We start from the raw sequence: 18807 nt of genomic DNA, 5'->3' as shown, positions 1-18807 counted from the left end.
AATTTTTGGAATTATAAAGCTCCATACCCAAGTAGTTAATTAAGTAAAAGAGCAAGTTAATTACTGGGATAGTATAAGTGAACATGATTAATACAAGAAACTGCATATACTAGTAATGATGTTGCCAGCTTCTACATTTGACCATTATAAGCAACAAGAAAAGAACCATCGATGCAAATTTTAGTCACATCTAAAATTGAATTATAAAGTTCTTCAAGAAGATAATTAGATCATACATAAAATCCACCAAAAATTGTGTAATTTTCTTGAAGGAAATCACAATTTTCACATCAATTTATGATTCCCCTTGTTTCACTAATTCTAGCTTCAATAACAATACTTCCTACATGAAATATGAACCCCAACTTATCTATAGTAAAACAATGCCTATCAACCTTAGCAAGCACTGTAATTACTAAATTATATAGAACCGCATAGAAGTCCTAGATGATCAACCTAGAACACAATTAAAATTTGATCCAAGAGATGAATAAAAGTCAACTTATACAATGAAGAAGTCTGTAGTGTCACTATTGCTTCTTTAAACTTTTCCATCACTTAGGAAGAGAGATTAAGATGTTCTTCATAAAAATATCATAAAAAAAGATAATATAATAAGTAGAGACCAACCACAACAATTATACTTATGCAATAATCATGCATAATTCTTCAATTCCTCTATTTTATCTGAAACAACATCCTCCTTTTAGTAAGGTCCTTTTGCCTTTGATGGCTATAAGAGCCTATGGTAGTACTATTCTACTCAAAATAGAACTTCCGATCAATGTGAAGCACCAAAACTCAAATATTATTTAAATCTCATTTAGCATATCTAATATAAGAAATACACTTAATTTAAGTAAACCAAAATCAGACTATATAAAAAATATTACGAAATTATAGCAGCGCCTTCAGACCTATTTCGGATCTTGGATCATATCGTATGAATAGTAAAGTTTCAAAGGATCCATCTAACAAGTCCAAGATAACTGAAACAAAAAATCTGTGCTACAAGTTATGCCATCTGAAAGCTTGCCAGTTACAATATTTAGCAACATCTGATTTTGCCAGTTAAATGTTCAAATTCATGGAACATCAATTTGTCAACCAATCATGCCCATGGATTACCGGGTACACGAGAACACAAACAGAAATATGAAGAGAAACTGCAAATATTGGTAGAATTTGTCTGTAAGTACCAACTACAACCAACTACATTCTTCTTCCTCTAGGTTTACCAGATCTGTACTCTCACAGGATTAACTCATGAAGCATAAGAATATTCAAGAACAAATATCTCTTACAATCATAAATTTCTTAAAAGGGAATCTAAATTAGCATTTAACATTCTTTTTCAGTATTCAGAACAAGAGAATCATGTTATACCACGAAGTTCCACTTTTCACTAGCATACAATCTGGAACGAGATATATAAGAATGAGAATTTGAAGGATCATATACAACTTCAGCAGCAACATTTGATTTGACCATGACTGCAGCTTTCCCTGACCAAGAAAAGGAACATATTAGTTAGTACATACATCTCAATTATTTGTATGATTCTAATTATTTGGTTGATAGGGTAAAGGTAAACAGGGAGCGTGAAGAAGAGCCACAATTCTAAAAGAGAACAGAATATAAAGGAATAGGTCGTCTTTGTGAGATGATGACCTTCTTAAGCTAAAGCATATTAAGGTTTGGAAGGAGTCAACCAAACTTGCCAATGACATCACATCATTGGCCATTTTATCTAAATGTAACTGCTCCTCTTAGACATTGAAGCACAGCATTTATCTTGACTTGGCATTTAGGCATCCCTTAATTGATTAGCATTTAGAGATACCAGAACTTCTCCAAGTGTGTCTTTTAAGACGTTCTTCCCACACTAACTTTTTTCCCTTGTGCAATCTCCAAACTATTGTTTCTTCAATTTGAATATGACAAGGTTTTCTAAGATAAAAAGTCTCCAAAAGGATGTCATACAATAGGCTAAAGAAAATGCATATATTAGTAATGACGTTGCAGGCTTCTAGATTTGACCATTATAAGCAACAAGAAAATAATCATTGATGCAAAACTTAGTCACATCTGAAATTGACTTATGAAGTTCTTCAAGAAGAGAAGAAGGTCATACATAGGAAGAGGTGGAGGAGGAAGTGGAAGGAAGAAGAGGCCGCGGTGAAGAACGAGGAGGAACAAGAAGAAGTAGAGGAAGCGGTGGAGGAAGAAGGAGGAGGAAGAAGAAGAAGTAGAGGAAGCGGTGGAGGAAGAAGGAGGAGGAAGGATGAAGAAGAAGAAGAGAATAGGAGATTACCCGGTAGTCGCGTCGTCGGCGGCAGCTACGGAAGAGAAGGGGAGCGGACGGCCCTCCGCTCGCGATTGGGGCTGGACCGCGAGCAGCGGAGACGCGCTTAATTTCTTGGATGACCGGACCGGACCGGACCGTCTGAAAAAGGTCGGGCCCGCGTACCGGTTCATACCCGGACCGGAAAGTACCGGTCGGCACGCACTTGTAAACGTATACACTGCCGTATCAAATACAGATGTAACGGCATAGATTGCATCATCACAATCCATTAGGTTGATCTGAGACATGCCGCCACTGTAGCGAAGCCTACTGCTTGCCCCCTTCTCCACTTCCCACCATGTCAACGTAGGAAGGCTTCCATTGCCTCAATTGTGGATCTCATTCTGTCCAAAATCTTCTCTTTGGTCTAACCCACTTCTGTTGCTGGCCATCTTCGTCTTCTTCGCACATCCTTCCACGCCATGGACGTGGCTAAATGGTGGTTCCTCCACCTCCTCGCCATGGTTTTCGTAGCAATATTGGTTCTTCCGGTCTCTCGATCCTCCCCCGAGTCCGAGGCCGAGGGCCGGACGAGGAAGCCCGGGGGGAACGTGATCGAGGTGGAAGGGGAGCCCAAATCGGTGGTGTGGGTGGTGCAGCTCTCCGACCTCCACTTCAGCGTCCACCATCCGGAGAGGGCCTACGACCTCCGGCGCTACGTCGGCCCCGCCCTTGCTATGATTAATCCGTCCCTCGTCCTCATCACCGGCGACCTCACCGGTGACTTCTTCTTTCAAATGATCTGTTTCGTATGCTCTTTGGATCTTTCCTGAATTTGTTCTCTGCTTCCAGTTTGGGGAATAAATGTCATTTTGATGGTTGTTCCGTTTCGTTCTGGGTGAAATTTGCTCTCTCTTTCTTGACCCTGATGATTGTGAATAGCCATCGGAGTTACCTTTCCTCTGATTTGTGGTTCATCATGAATTCATGCTTATCGGGTCCTTTTTGCCTATATTTGCTTATATGAACATTCTATCTCCCTTTGGGGTAATCTTTATGGCACGATATATAGATCAGACTAAGTGTTTTCTTTCTTCAACATATTAGTGAAATTGGTGAATGCTCCTTTCTCAACATCTTGGTTCCTGAAAAGTATTGCATATTTAACCCCTCAAAAATGTCAAATTGTTGCGGTTGACAACGAATGGGATATTGTAAATGCAGCAAGAGCTAAGAAGCAAGGACATGACACAGGACTAGTTCCTTTGGCTCTGATTTTTCTAGTGGTCAGGACTCCAGTAAAACTGAGCTCAGTCTGTTGATCGGTATATGTTGACAATCGAGGCTCATTTGCATTACTTTGTTGGACTATTTTCAGTCAGTCAGTTAAATTGCTTAATGGGTGGAACTTTCTTTTGAGATTAATTTATTGGAAGAAACTTCTAGGAATAATAAAGAAAACAGAAGTTCTTTCACCTGGTCCAGTGGGGCATTGCCTATACTCCACAAGGGCACATATTGCACATGTATGCACCAGTTAGCCCAAGATGGCATTGTCAAAACCTGTCATCCTTGGTATCGGATATCATGAAGTGCAGAAATGAGTGAGTGGGAAAATTGAAGAAAGAAAAGAAAATTAACAAGAAGAAGACATAATATATCTGCTACAAAGCCATAATATATCCCTCATGTATCAAAATTACCAATAAGTTCTTCACTGATTAATTTACATGTGCCCATCTTCTTCTGTAGAAGATGAAGAGAAGATGGTTGGTTGAAACCTCAACACAGGACAAAGGATTTCTGGAGATTGGCAAGATTGTCGATGGGAAAGAAAGGGGAAAGAGTGGGGAGAGGGAACACAATGAGAGAAAGCTCATGGCGCTTGGGGAGATGTAGGATAGGAGGCAAGGATTTAATAAGGACGAGCTGGATTTTATATATCCAGCAGTAGAGGATTAATAACTGAGTTCCTTTATATTCAAGATGGAAAGAAACCCAATTTCTGAAAAACATGTGTCGAACTGTATTGAATAGTTTGGTTCAGTTCGATTTTGGGGTTTTGTTGATGTTAACCTGACATCTCTTGAAGGTTTGAGAATATCAATTCATCTGCATGCAAAAACATTTTCTTTAGCATGGTGATTTGAAATTTTAAGTAAATGATATGAGAGTTGATGTTTTGGTACCCATATTCTGTTCTATTTTCTTGTTGTATTATTGTGACTTGATTTCAGTGTCATGTTAGAAACCTAAAACAAATTGAAAATATAAGAAAGAGTGAGTAGGAACTCCTGCATTTTTTTTAAGTAAATAAATTAGGATTTTAACATTTAAAATATATTTGCTATATCTAACTAGAGCATATTTGTATCTATGTATATCCCAGATGGAAAAAGCAAAGATTTATTAACCATGAAACAAGATGAGGTAGAATGGATAGAGTACCAGAATGTTCTTGACAATGTCATTCAAAGAAGTGGACTTAACAAGGAAATCTTTTATGACCTCAGAGGGAATCATGATTCCTTTGGGGTACCAAAGGCTGGTGGTGCTTATGACTACTATCAAAAGTACAGTATAAATGCAAGATTAAGACGTGATGGCAACGTCCAAAGCATCACATTGCAGGTTTGTTGACTAATCATCATTATCAGCATTCATCATCACCTTTGAGTCACTCTTTTCCTGTTTACTTTTGTCATGAGCATATGCAGATTGATGAATCCACTGGTTTCTTGAGATTCCTCATGTTCCGTTGATGGCTTATCTCTGTTGTCTCCCATCTGCACAACATAGGAGATATTATTCTCACAAATTTAACTAATTAGTCTATTGAAAACATGGAACATAGTGAATATCCATATATTTGCAAGATATCAATCATCTAGATATTTAAACATGTTGGTTTTGTACCTTTATCCATTCAGACAGCATAAAATTTGATAACATCTTACCTTCATATTTATATGGATGTTTCCCCCTAAACTCTAAATAAATAAATTTCAATTCATATGCAGAATGGTGGATGGAAGCATCTTTTTGTTGGCTTTGATGGTACAATGGAAACTGGTCTTCGTGGCCCAACAAACTTGTTTGGGCATCCAACAAACCAATTACTTGCAAACATAGACTTGGAGCTTTCACAATGGGATGCTGAATCAACAATAACAAAAATTGCCTTTGGGCACTTCCCTTTGTCTTTTTCAGCATTAACAGATGATGGACAAGGACTTAAAGATGTGTTCCTTAAGCACTCCTTGTCGGCTTATCTCTGTGGGCATCTTCATACAAAGTTTGGCAAGAACTTAAAACGACATCATCAATCAAATCATCCAACAAAGTATTATCAGTTCAACATTCATCAAGGATTTCCTACTAACATGGATGAACAGAGTTGTTCAAGTACTAATTCCAGCAAAGAATTTTGGGAATGGGAGATGGGCGACTGGAGATGGAGTAGAGCTATGAGAATATTGGCTATTGATTCTGGTCAAGTATCATATGTTGATTTAGATTTCAGATTAGGGTCCAAGGAGACTATTATATTACCTACTTTTCCTTTGGACTCAAGGTTCATGCAAAGAATTTCATCTGTCCATGATTTCAAATGTCAGCCGAAGAGAGGCTCATCTTACGAGCTGATAAGAACCCTGATATTTTCAAGAACTGAGATTGTGTTAGTTTCAGTGAAGGTATATGATACACGGCCTGAAACTCCTACTGTGGTACTAGATTCTTCCATGAGAAAGATTGAAGGGAATGGATCTAGAGGAGACCTGTATGTTGCTCCATGGAACTGGAGAGCATTTGAAGACCCATCTCCTAGCCGCTATCGGCTGCAAATAGAAGCAATAGACATTTTTGGCAAAACTAGTTACAGTGACTTAAGGCCATTCTCTATTAATGGCCTCACTGCACAAGTTAGTTGGACATGGAGAGAGTTTTTCGTAATGGGTTGCCAGTGGGCCTCCATTTACTGGCCTGCTTTTTGGTCTGCCCTCTTGTTTCTGACCTCATTACTTCTTGTTCCACAAGTTTTACTTCTGTGCTGGAAGAAGAATTACTCATATGAGTATGTCAGACCTAATTTTGCTGGAAGGAGTCTGAGGGAACATTTAGTTGATGGCGCATTTTTGGCTTTGATGGAACTCCCTAGGATGACTGTAGTATGGTTTGGGATCCTTATGTATTTGCTTTACTTGTTATTCTTCCCTTGGTTCTTTGGACATGTTTTCACTGAAAGAGGCATTGTGGCTTATATGACTTATCAAGGATGGTTTGTCCCAAATTTTAACAAAAACACTATGCTCCAGTATCTAGGGGTACCTGATGTCATGGTCGTGGTATTACCTCATCTTTGCTTTGTTGTTTTACCAACTATTTTAGTTATTGGAGCAATGGCTGCAGAACGAACAACATATCGAAAGTACCATCTCTTGCTCTCAGGGAAAAAGGAGGATGATTCTTTGGAACATAACCATGGGCAGACAAAGAATGCCAGTTCTTGTGATTCAAATTGCATATGGCGTCGACGCTGGTTTAGAAAGTTTCTTTTTCTTGTTACTGCAGTCATTTTGTGGAAGCACTGGAAGGTAAAGTTGTCTTATTCTTTATTTGTTCCAATTCTTGAAGACTAACTCGTTCTCTAAGTGCGGTTTGTTGGTCCAGGCCCATCTGGCTGCAAATTGTTGAACTAGGATTTCGTAAAGAAAAAAAGTGTTTATATGAAACTAATAATATAATTGTGTTTTGACCTCTGCCTCCAACACAGAGACAAGGTGTACGACCTTTTATTTTTTGTGGAACTTAGAATTTCTTGTACTTACAACGGTCCTATAGCTAAAATATAGTAATCAGTTGACTATGTGAACGAATTCCACTCACTATTCCTTTTAATTTAATTGCAGAATTGCAGAGCTTTGGTCAGGGCGTATGACATGAACCCGTTTCTTAATTCCCCTATTTATTGCTTCATGATTCCAGTGCTGTTGATGTATGCCGTGTACAAGACTTGGTCGCCTTGATGAAATTTGGTCAGCATCTTGGCAGAAGGGGAAAGGTGAAGCTGTTTTTCTCAGTTTTCTTCGATAGATGGAGTATTATATTTGTAGCATGCCAAATTCAAGATTAGAGATATTAGAAACAAGGAAGACGACATGAGAGAACAGAAAAATGGGTCTGATATTTCGACTCTATTCTCATATCTTGCTGAATGAACCTTTGTTCTTGTATTGAGCTGTTGTTCTGTTAGACTGTTCAGGATGGAACTACACCATATCCCAAAGGATCTCTCTATGTTTTGTTATTGCAGAAAACAAAGGTCTTTTTTCCATCAACATCACAAAACAGTCCGATATATTTCATCAAGTGTTGATAGGATGACACTGTAGGCTATGGCATCTTTTGTCACTGACAATATACAACATTGAATATAAGCCCTTTCTGAGTCTTCCAAGTTTGATCTAATAGCAATGTACTATTTCTTTCCTTCATTGATTTTGTGTTGAGGGATGAGCAATTTACTATAGGACTTAAATATTGTTGATCTAATTTTTGCCCATGTACTTCATTTTTGATATGAAGTAAATCTTGCTTTCCATATGATGACAAGTTTTTGTGGAACTTCAACAGTATGTGGTACATATAAAAAAGTCTTCTTGTGGTCAAATTTAGTGCCAGGTGGTACTTGTGCTGATGCAGGTGGTAGTCAACCACAGCAAATTCACAGAATTCTGAAGCATAGCATTTGATGTCTAAATTCTTCTCAAGCATTCAGCCACACAGCTCAACTACTCAAGACAAATGCTTTGCTCTGCAAACTAGATAATTAGTTCTGTGAAGTTCTTTTGACTCAGTTTCAACTTGTTCAAGTTTGAAGAGATCATATTGAAACTGCATGCACTGACATCTCTTCGGTAAACTATTCCTTTTCACTAGGAAATCAACAAGATTACCTGTGATTTTTGTTCATCAGTTTCACTGCAAAGTTCATCAATCATTCCTACAAAAATAGGGTTACCTTTGCACTGATCTTAATCATCAGCTTCAGAACACCAACCAGAACTTGTAGCTTCTTTTATTCCTCCAACCGAGGGGGTCGAACGTTTCCCATCCTGCTTCTTCTTAACTCCTTCGCTCGTCTCTGTTCCTTGCTTCCTCTTCCCGTCACTGTAGTCTGTTATGAAAGCAAATGACGGTACGTTATATGACTTAAGTTGGACTTTTTAATACAACGTACGTTATAAACGTTGATAATATGTTATGAAAGCAAATGACGATACGTTATATATAATATATCGGATTATGAAGGTTTCAGGTTGTCTTTTATACCCGTCATAACCGTCTTCTGAGACGCTGGGCAAAGATGCTCAGGAGCGAGCCGAGCGGGCGACAGATGATTCCGCACTCCGCAGCCCTGCGTTGTCTCCTCGTCCTTTCGCTCGCCGGCGCCATCCTTGGACTTGGAGAGCGCCTCGGGGCCAAGGAGTGCGAGGACTTGGGGTTCACGGGCCTCGCCCTCTGCTCCGATTGTAACACCCTCGGCGAGTACGTTAAGGATAAAGGTACATCCTCCTCGTCTCGATTAAGCCCTTACCTCTTCTCTCTCTCTCTCTCTCTCTCTCTCTCTCGCCCCCGATTCGTACCCGCGCTGCGGATTCGCGTGCATCTTTCGATCCCCTTCTTCCTTTTAGTCGGTTCTTGATGTCGAAAACATAGGTCAGAACAAACCCTAGGTTCTGCTGCGATATTGAGATGCATGTTTTCTATCATCCTGATTTCTTTCCTTTTTTACATGTATCGCCTGTATTAGATTTTTTTGACAGCTAGAATTGGTTTGCCTTTTGGTGATTATTACATTGTTTATTTTTTGGCTGAGGATGTGGGACGGTTGGATTTAGAGATCCATGGTCATAAAATCTAAGAAAGTGTTTTGTTGATTATGAGTTGTCTAACTCAACCCTCCTCTTTTGGTAAATTAAAACACATACCAAACTTGCACAAGGTATATAATTTCGAATAATACCATTCGGTATTGGCGGTATTGCACCCCTGAAATTATATGCACAAGGTATATAATTTCGAATATATATATATATATATATATATATATATATATATATATATATATATATATATATATATATATATATATATATATCGAGCGGTATACCGCTCGGTATATAGTATCGTACCATACCAAGCGAACGTTGAAACTCCGGTATGGTACGATATTTCAATCCTTGGTTGGTACTATCTCTATTCACAAAATTGTAGCTAGTGACATGTAATACACGATGACTTATATGCATTAAAATATCAGTAAAACAAATCCTATGAAGTCAGATGCTTTAGAAAGATGATTTGCTAAGTGTTTCATTAAATTTTGACTGCAGAATTGGTATCAGATTGTCGTAAATGTTGCTCAGAGGATTCCGACGATTCCTTAAGTAAGGTACATGGTACAGATTAATCATCTTGCTCCTCAAACCTGACAAATGTGAGGCTTGTGCCATTAATTGAATATGCACTTTATTTTTTGTTTGCATTTCTTGCCTATTTTCCCTTTTGATCGTTTAACGTTCCTCAGATGATTCACATTCAATGGAACCAATCTTTTCGCTCTAACCTAGTGAGCTAAGCTTCATGTTAGGTTGCATAGTATAAAGTGGTATCAAATTGATGAGGAAGCTTGTAGCTCCAACAGAGTGGTCTCTAGATGCTTAATATTGAATGATTAAGATATATTCCATATATATCATGACAATTTAGATGCAATGGCATCATAGGTCACTTGGCAGGATGTTACCTGATGTTCTCCTTACTAGATATGCCTCCATGTAATTCATACTGTCTCACAGGCAAGGACTTGTTTGATGATATTACTTATGCTGTAACAAGTCTGGTAATCTGATACTGACTATGCTCTCTGTAATAAATTCCTTGAATGAGTTGAATTATTGCGAATCTTGCATTACCTTTTTTGAGAAAATAGAAGTTTTTTGTTTGTTTGGTGGTACATATAGAATCATCTTGGTGTAACCTGAGAAGCCTTTTTAAGAAGAATAGAAAAGTTGACATCATAGCAAGATTTGAACATGGAACCTCTTCTAGAGGAGGAAGAGGGGTTAAACCCAGTTAGTAGAACTGTAGATGTACCCTGAGATTGGGCAAATTGTTGTCTGCTATATGAAGGGAACTTTGAACAACTATTGTTTTCCTCTTAATGCCATTCACTATTGTCTAAAGTAGTGAATTGTTTCTTTTAGAACTTTTTCACAAGGCTTTAATACTTATACTTATCTAATAAGTTTAATATGCCACTATTACACAATGAATTTCACCCCATTTGATGTTTAAATAAGAGCTTTAAAGCAAATCTAGAAAGTTCAGAATCATTCTTCTCTGTGCTATGTAGCATTTTATCAAGACTGAACAGTCTTGATTGGGATTGTGAATAAAAAATTGTGATATAGGCACGAGATTATTGTAGAAAATCAAGTCTAATTTGTGAATAAAATTAGAATTTGCAAATCTAATAGTAGTCATGCATCTTTTTTCTCCTAAAATCAGCAAAACATGATGGATCGCTGGAAAAATTGCAAATTCTCCTTCAATTAATTGAAGTGTGGCTAACTTCGAAACAACTGCAGGTTACGTTCTCGGGTGCAATTTTAGAGGTATGCATGAGGAAGTTGATGTTCTATCCTGAAGTTGCAGCATTTATAGAAGAAGAGAAAGATGAATTCTCATATGTCAAATTCAAATATGCTTATGCATCCCCACCGAAACTTATCATGCTGGACAGTGAGGGTAATGAAAAGGAAACCATAAGGTCAGTTCTAAGAATGCTTCTTTAATTTTTTTTGTGCCCCTTGAACTCTTTTTGAGAGATCATCTGTTGCATAATAATATTGAGATTTTACTACATTATATAATATTGGCATATGGTAATTTCACCATTTTAAGTTATTCTGAGATTTTTTTACTAATGAACATGAGAGGATTCAAAGCCGTAGTTTGCTCTTGCATTTGTACAATTTCCATCATTTCTTTCATATGCTTTCTTGCAATAATTAAAGTGTCAGTTGCTCTCTCCATGATGCCCAACCATTCATATGCTTTCATATGCTTTCTTGCAATAATTAAAGTGTCAGTTGCTCTCTCCATGATGCCCAACCATTGGAATGTACTATGTACCTGTCACGGACAAACTTCTAAACAAGATGTTTGATGTAATGCTCATGTATGTCCGTGTCTCTTGGCATGTTCTTGCCTTGTACAGAATGTAGAGGGGCGGTCGAAGGCTTAATAGTCCCATTTTAGTTGGGTTGGTGGCCTCTTTAGGCTTGTAAATAAAGGTTGTGTCATGTGGACACGTGCGAGAGATTTTCGGTCTGTAATGGACCATTTTACCCTTTGTTGTGCCACTGTTCAAAGCTTGTAAAGTCTGTTTGTAATTTGCTTTGTCTATGAAGTGTTTTTCGGACATGTTTGCTTATGGATCCCGATTGAGGCGTTCTCTTTAACCCGTTCTCTCTTTTGTTGGTCCTAAGGGACAATGGGAGGCTTCGGGGAGGCTGACCTTTGCGGACGGACGCGCAAGGGTGCCGCACGACTTAGGCAAAACCAGCTAAGTCCGTGTTATATGGTATCAGAGCGGGACAAGCACTCATAGAAACACTTAGCATGCAAACGTGGGGGACCTAGCGGGGCTGCGTTGAGGGCAGTCAGCACACGCGCGACCGTTTGGGAGAAAACGGATATGGAGATGTAGGGAAAATGAGTCGCTCAGAGGAGCGGGCATCTGAGATTGGCATTCAGAGGAATGGCCAACCCCTCGCGCAAGAGGCACCATGAGAACAGGCAAGCTTGGAAGAATTTGGAGCTCACAAAGGTTGGGATGGCTGAGTTTGAGCTACGGCTCAACGTTGACAACCATACTTGATGGTGCTCAAGGCAAGTGAGGCGCTTGGCAAAGGATGAGACCAGGCAAGGTGGAATGAGTTGCTCAGCGACCGAAAGAGTTGTGCAAAGCTCACAGAGGTGAGGGGAATTGCTAACTCGAAGAATTCGGTACTCATGCATGGGCTTGTATGCGGACGATGGATTGTTCGTGGCCATCCCAAGGCGGTCGAGACTCGACGCCATGGAGCATTGAAACTTTCTCTTCGGCATGCGAAGGATACGTCTGGAGGAGGCTGAAGTGTGCAACGAGTTCAGCATGTTGTTAGGCCTTGAGGGGTGCAGCGGTGGCTGTATTGACGTGGAGGCGCAATCTAGCAAGTGCGTTTGCAAGAGGCAGAACAATGCACAGTTTGTTCAGCAGATCGGAGTAGTCCAAGAGGATGGTGGTCTCCGAAACGAAGAGAGATGTTGCTCCAACGGGACAGTTATCTAAGAGGGATAAGTCTCGGCTCTCCAAAGGGAGAATCATGTGAGATGGACTTCACATGTTGAGGAGGAGTACCTCAACAAACAACAACTCCACGAAGCTCGATGGACTGAGCAAGCGACGAGGAGTTGTCGCATGATCTCGCTCGAGAGAATGCATTGGTGGATGCATTGCGAGATCAAGTGGGGGAGCGACCCAAAGCAACTTAAATGAAGGCACACTTGGAGTCGATGTGGAGATCGGACTCAAGGGAGGGCTGACCCGTGGAATGGTGGGCACGAGGGCCACCATCGACTCAATGCAAAAACGAGGAGCGGAGCAACTTGGGTGTAACTTGGCGAAGTACCCAAGCCGCATGAAGGGAGCCAGCAGAGAAGTTGGAACATGGAGCAGAAGCACAGTGAAGCACAGTGCTTTCCTTAGACAGAGGTCAAAGACATGAACTCTTGCAGAGGCAAGGGTAGGATCATGTTGTTCCATGGGTCCTTCATTCTGACGGAGCGGACTCATCTTGCATGGTGCCAAAGACGAAGGGAGCTTCTGGGCACATGCACCTTATCTCGGAGGAGCATTTGATGGAGGAACTAAGGCGACTCAATTTGCGGAGGCCAAGTTGGGTTCAGAAGGCCTTAGCACGGGGCAAGAGGACGCAGAGACCGGTACTCTTGAAGAATATGCCACAGTGTTGCCATTCGAGTTGCTATGAAGGAAGCAGTGTGCAGCGGAGATTGTGCTGGTAGGGGTAGAGGCCCAGGATCCAGACAATGGTGCACAATTTACAGCGAAGTCGGTGGACTTCGGGAGCTACTAGGCGACGGACTGTCCTAGAGCGGTGCTTCATCTAGGTGTGACCCAAGAGTGGGTGGATGAAGGTCGATTGCCAAAGGAGCGAATAAAATCGAAGGTGGAAGAGACCCTGCGATGAATTGGCAGAGGCCACACATGGAGAGTTCACAATTCGAGTTTATTCCACAAGGATCAGAATGCAATGGAGATGTCACCAGGAGGCGACATGGTGCAGCAGATCGTGGTGGAACAGTTCGTGGCAATGTGATACACACGACAGTCCCGGGAGGGACTGGATCATATGGAGGTATGATCGGGAGCTACTGGAAGCTCCACTTCGGTGAACAACACGACGGCAAGAAGGGCTATGGATTCAAGAAGTGAAGGCCATGGTACCGCAGAGGCGGGTCTTCCGGGCGTGCATCGAATTTTGCATCGGATGAAAACCTTGGTCATCAGCATATGGGGGCTGTGTTCCACCAAGGGAAAAGTTCGAATGCAAGTACCAGTGAGTTCCATGGGAGGGACTTGATCATGCAGAGGTATGATCGAAGCAGCTGGAGAGTTGGACTGCTCCAGAGTTCATATTCGCTTAAGGGAGCCCGACAAGTCAGAGGACAAGGTCGAGTAAGCGGACGTTGCTACCAAGGAAGCTAAGGAGAACAGAATCGGTGCAAACTCTACAACGTGATGGCAGAGGCCATGCATGGGAGTTGCAGTCTGTCTTTCCATCGACCAAACGGACTGCTTGGAGAACACAGAGGTGTTGAAGCAGGGGGTCGAAAGGGGCGAGGAAGCGACGACGAGTCCAGAGGGACTTAGCTACCCAAAATCAAGCAATCAGTTAGGATGGAGGTGGACTCGGAGGAGTGTCACGGAGGCATATCTACTGATTGTGAAGAAAAGGGATGTAGATGCGAGGCGACGGATAGTAGTGCCATGGGCATGGCAGCGCCATGGTACCGCAGAGGGGGACTTCCGTGAAAGTCATTGATCCCTTGCTCTCATGGAGGGAGAGCGCTTGGTCGTGAAAGGGGCCGAGGAGGTGGAGCATGCAGAGGCAATCTCCAAGTACCGAGACAAGGCTGAAGGGCAGAGGCCGAGGAACTTCGTAAGACCGGTGTCAACAAGTTTCTCATCAAGATAGTCGTAAGTGAAGGACTTCGGGTCATGCAAGAGTGCACGACCAAGGAACGAAGCAAGCAGTACGCGGTGCTGTACCTTTGCTACTCAGTGGAGTAGGCGGCAGGGTTGATGGAGAAGACGGTACAATCCCAGAGGCGACCTCATCTATCAGAGAATTACTCCAAGTTGGGGTGAAAACTTCCTGCATTCCAGAAGTTCGATGGCATTGAGAAGGTGAATCACAGTAGCTAACTCAACGCAAGGAGTGCAAACACTTCATGTGCTTCAGAAGTGTGAGCAAAGAGCAGGCGAAGGCCAGTAACCAGCTCGATGCATGAAGTACAACCTCGAGGAGGCGGGCGAAGTCAAGTAACCTTTGCCTTCTCAACTCTTAAGAGAATGGGCGAAACCGAGTACCCCAATTCTCTTATCTATCCAGCAGAGGAGCTCTGCACAAGTTCAAAGACCCTTCGAAGAGAATGGAAGACAACAGTTGTCAAATCCTCACCAATGGTGATCAGTGCTACTGAGAGTAGATTGTCCGCTTCATTTCCCAACGAAATGCCAATCGAAAGCGGAAGTGATGCGAACCTACTTGGATGTGACAACTAACTGAAAGAAGAGTCAATGAGCAGATGTTGTGGAGGAAGGACCCAAAACTTCAGAAGTTTGCGAGGCGATGCTCGTTAAAGCTCCAATAAGCATCCACCCAGTTCAAGCAGCATGTGGAATTTTTGAGAGACTGGCGCAGTAAGGATGGTCTTTTCCTTCATTTTGGTGGATCCGCAAGAATCAACGAGGATCAACACAACTCAGCCAACCCCACACCAGAGTCAGAGTCATTGGCGAGTTGAAGCAACATGGCGGATCAAAAGTTCGACTACTCAAAAACAGCAGCGGAGAGCAGTTGGGAGCCAGGAGGCGCATTGCAGCTGGAGCAGAAGATTGAAGACTCAGCAAAGGCGAAGAGTTGCAGTGTTCACAAAGGCTTCGACGAGGACGTCGAAGGGATAAGTGGGGGAGAATGTCACGGACAAACTTCTAAACAAGATGTTTGATGTAATGCTCATGTATGTCCGTGTCTCTTGGCATGTTCTTGCCTTGTACAGAATGTAGAGGGGCGGCCGAAGGCTTAATAGTCCCATTTTAGTTGGGTTGGTGGCCTCTTTAGGCTTGTAAATAAATGTTGTGTCATGTGGACACGTGCGAGAGATTTTCGATCTGAAATGGACCATTTTACCCTTTGTTGTGCCACTGTTCAGAGCTTGTAAAGTCTGTTTATAATTTGCTTTGTCTATGAAGTGTTTTTCGGACATGTTTGCTTGTGGATCCCGATTGAGGCGTTCTCTTTAACCCGTTCTCTCTTTTGTTGGTCCTAAGGGACAATGGGAGGCTTCGGGGAGGCTGACCTTTGCGGACGGATGCGCAAGGGTGCCGCACGACTTAGGCAAAACCAGCTAAGTCCGTGTCATACCGGCACTGATGTTGTGCATGTGCCCTACCATGCACCATCACTGACTCTGTGCTGAGCTGTATGTTGGCATGACATGCGTGTCCCATGCCTCATCAGCCTTGACACAGTAAACTCTGGCTGGTACCTATAGCGCAGATCTGAACCATGGTTTTTTTTTTACTTTCCTGCCCTAGATTTTGCACTCTATATTCCACATTCCACTTAATTTTACCTTGTCGAACTTCACCAATCTGAAGACTATATGTACTTAAGTCTGTGTAATTTAGCCTTCTGAAGAGGGATCATCTCAAAGATGACTAGTCTTGATTTAAGTTGGAGGGACCTGGTGTCTATTATGATGGTATTAACGCAGTCATTCTTGTTGTTGCACTACAAAAGAGGAAGAGAATTTAATTTGTGGTTTCTTAGTGTGACTGTGATCATAATCATTAATGGCACCAGGAAAGGCTAGACCTTAAGGGCAGACAAGAGTTACTGAATATGCTTTCTACTAATATTTTTGCAGTTGTGTGTTCTCCCCTACTGTCAAGTAAGCTATTATAATTGGTGTAAATTGTTTTTCTGCTTCTTATTCCTTTTAATATAGACAGTTCCCATTTATCTGACAGGAAATGTACCATCATTGACTAACTGGCAATCAATCCGAAAGTGCAATTTGGTTCTTATTTCATATTTTTACTTGCCTTATTGGGAGCCTTACAGTTTTCCATTACGCCCAAAACTATTGGAACCTAAATCCTTATATCCAAATCCACTTTAGTGGTTTCATGAGTACATCCAGAACTCCAGGTTATTGCTGATTTTTTTGGCTAGATGAAAGGTATGATGCTTGGAGTTTCCTAAGCAATTCAGCTAATCTTTGGCAGACTTTAAACCGATTCTATGATGTTGGCATATGCCCTACACTGAGTATTTTCTTGTAGGTGTATATATAGCCATTTGAGGATCTCTAAATTATCATCTGGACATAGCGGTGATAAATATTAATCTGTCAATTTTATGCAGAAACAAAGTCTGCTTTGCTTTTTATGCGATGCATGTATTACTTATGTTTATTTCTCCTGTGCATTAACAGAATCGACAACTGGAAACGTGAACACATTCAGCAATTTTTAAAAGAAAAAGTGAAGCCTGGCGTATCTGTAAGCTGAAGGTTCCATACATCATAGAGTTTTGGCATTGACAAAGGACATACGACGGGTTTACATGCTTCACTCACCAGCTCTTTGAGTTTCAATAATTACATAAGATTTATTGCATATTTCCACTATAAAAGTAAGAATGACACTGGTAACTACATCAGTATTTTGTTTTTTTGTTTTTGTAGTAATCAACATCTTCCAAATCTGCAATGCTTTTTATTCAGTATTCATGAGTATCGTACGCATCCTATGAGTTATCATTTCTATACTGAGGTTCAGCAACTTATGCTTCTTGGTTGCAATTCTAATTCTAGAATGACTCGAGCAGCACTGTAGCATGATGTTCTTTTTAATTTAATCTATTTTGATTGGACTGCTAAACCAAATTTTGATATTTTTATTTTTGTTGGATAATCTTGCTGGCTTAAGCCATAGTTTGTTAATAAATTTAGTTCTAAATTTTAGAATAATGGATGCATGTGTTCTAAATTTTAAAATAATATTACAAGATTTTTTTGTGTACTCTTGCCCGTGCTTGATGTGCATTCTAAATTTTAGAATAATGGAAGCCCTAACTGGAGAAGCAGGGAAAGAATTACATGGGAATTACTATCAATCAGTAGGGCCAAAGTCATGGCTTTCATGACCTATAACTAAAGCCGTCACTTTCATTTAAACCTGAGCATTTGTGTATTTAGCAAATAAATTATGTATTAGGTTATGGAGAAAGCGACTCTTAATTTAGATAATATGGATTTAGAGAGCAAGTTTTTCTTTCTATAGGTAGTGACAAAGATGGACTTCAATCGCAAAACCTTCCTCTATGCAGTCAAGATCTAAATTTATTTGAACCCTCATCTTTAGTCAAGTTCTTTATCTTAAACTGATATTTTCACAAATTTATTGGATGAAATTTAAATCCTCATCTCTTTATTAAGTGAGTTAGACTTAGAGAGCAAGTTTTTCTTTCTATAGGTTAGTGGCAAAGAGGATTTAAATTTCATCCAATAAATTTGTGAAAATATCAACAAACTGATGTTTTCACAAATTTATTGGATGAAATTTAAATCCTCATCTTTTATTGAGTTAGATGAAAATAAATTATTGAATGTGACTTTGAGCCATCAATCTAGAGTATAATCTTCAATTTCATCTCACACTAATCCATAGAGCAAGTTGTTCCTTCAAATCTTAAGCAAGAAAGAGGCAATCACTATGGAAAACTTGAATATCAAATCTGATTTATGACCATCTTTTAAGCCAAGATCAAAACACACACCTAGAGATCAAGAGAGTGTCATTTAATCCAAAGAGTAAAAAGGATAGTGCATGTGAGCAAGGTTCGCTGAATCATACCGTACCGACGTTTCGATCCGGGCATGGTACGATACGATACCGATGTTCCGATCGATACATCAGGACGTAACGAGCGACACACCTTGATGTACAGAATAATTTTATACTTCTTTTCATACTGCTATAGTATAGTACTATAGCACTGTAGTGGTACCGGACGGTCCACGTACCAATAACCTATCGGACCAGTACATACCGCCCAGTACGGGCGGTACGCTTCGGTATGACAGGCCTTGCATGT

At 40.7% G+C, this 18807-nt stretch overlaps 2 protein-coding genes and 1 long non-coding RNA gene across 4 annotated transcripts; 2 read left to right on the top strand and 1 right to left on the bottom strand.

Annotated features, from left to right (window-relative positions):
* Positions 1-1156: 1156 nt before the first annotated feature.
* On the bottom strand, positions 1157-2413 carry LOC135642035 (uncharacterized). Its single transcript, XR_010497856.1, has 2 exons — positions 2315-2413; positions 1157-1505 (listed from the first exon to the last, which is right to left on the bottom strand). It is a non-coding gene; the product is annotated as an uncharacterized LOC135642035 (long non-coding RNA).
* A 207-nt stretch (positions 2414-2620) lies between these two features.
* LOC135585276 (putative metallophosphoesterase At3g03305) lies at positions 2621-7891 on the top strand. 2 transcript variants are annotated; one of them, XM_065157806.1, is made up of 5 exons: positions 2621-3067; positions 4677-4918; positions 5308-6633; positions 6737-6882; positions 7198-7891. In XM_065157806.1, exons 1-5 carry the CDS (start codon positions 2770-2772, stop codon positions 7229-7231), a joined length of 2046 nt encoding a protein of 681 aa, XP_065013878.1. In that variant the 5' UTR covers positions 2621-2769; the 3' UTR covers positions 7232-7891. The 2 variants fall into 2 exon arrangements, with proteins under 2 accessions (XP_065013878.1, XP_065013877.1); XM_065157805.1 differs by having other exon boundaries at positions 5308-6882.
* Positions 7892-8652: 761 nt separating this feature from the next.
* LOC135642034 (uncharacterized) lies at positions 8653-17440 on the top strand. Its single transcript, XM_065157807.1, has 4 exons — positions 8653-8853; positions 9685-9743; positions 10942-11123; positions 17144-17440. The coding sequence occupies exons 1-4, from the start codon at positions 8655-8657 to the stop codon at positions 17217-17219; spliced, it is 516 nt and encodes a 171-aa protein (XP_065013879.1). The 5' UTR covers positions 8653-8654; the 3' UTR covers positions 17220-17440.
* Positions 17441-18807: the final 1367 nt, after the last annotated feature.

This window comes from Musa acuminata, chromosome BXJ3-7 (genome assembly GCF_036884655.1).
Source record: "Musa acuminata AAA Group cultivar baxijiao chromosome BXJ3-7, Cavendish_Baxijiao_AAA, whole genome shotgun sequence".
In the NCBI taxonomy this organism is placed as follows: domain Eukaryota; kingdom Viridiplantae; phylum Streptophyta; class Magnoliopsida; order Zingiberales; family Musaceae; genus Musa; species Musa acuminata.
The sequence above is the reverse complement of the archived record's forward strand: the minus strand, read 5'-3'. Positions and strand labels throughout refer to the sequence as shown.

Excerpts from the sequence above, each read along its gene's own strand:
- LOC135585276 (XM_065157805.1), top strand. The coding sequence starts at position 2,770 with ATGGACGTGGCTAAATGGTGGTTCCTCCACCTCCTCGCCATGGTTTTC. Across the intron at positions 3,068-4,676 it reads CATCACCGGCGACCTCACCG|ATGGAAAAAGCAAAGATTTA; the intron begins GTGACTTCTTCT and ends TGTATATCCCAG. Across the intron at positions 6,883-7,197 it reads TTTTGTGGAAGCACTGGAAG|AATTGCAGAGCTTTGGTCAG; the intron begins GTAAAGTTGTCT and ends ATTTAATTGCAG.
- LOC135642034 (XM_065157807.1), top strand. The coding sequence starts at position 8,655 with ATGCTCAGGAGCGAGCCGAGCGGGCGACAGATGATTCCGCACTCCGCA. Across the intron at positions 8,854-9,684 it reads CGAGTACGTTAAGGATAAAG|AATTGGTATCAGATTGTCGT; the intron begins GTACATCCTCCT and ends TTTTGACTGCAG. Across the intron at positions 11,124-17,143 it reads AATGAAAAGGAAACCATAAG|AATCGACAACTGGAAACGTG; the intron begins GTCAGTTCTAAG and ends GTGCATTAACAG.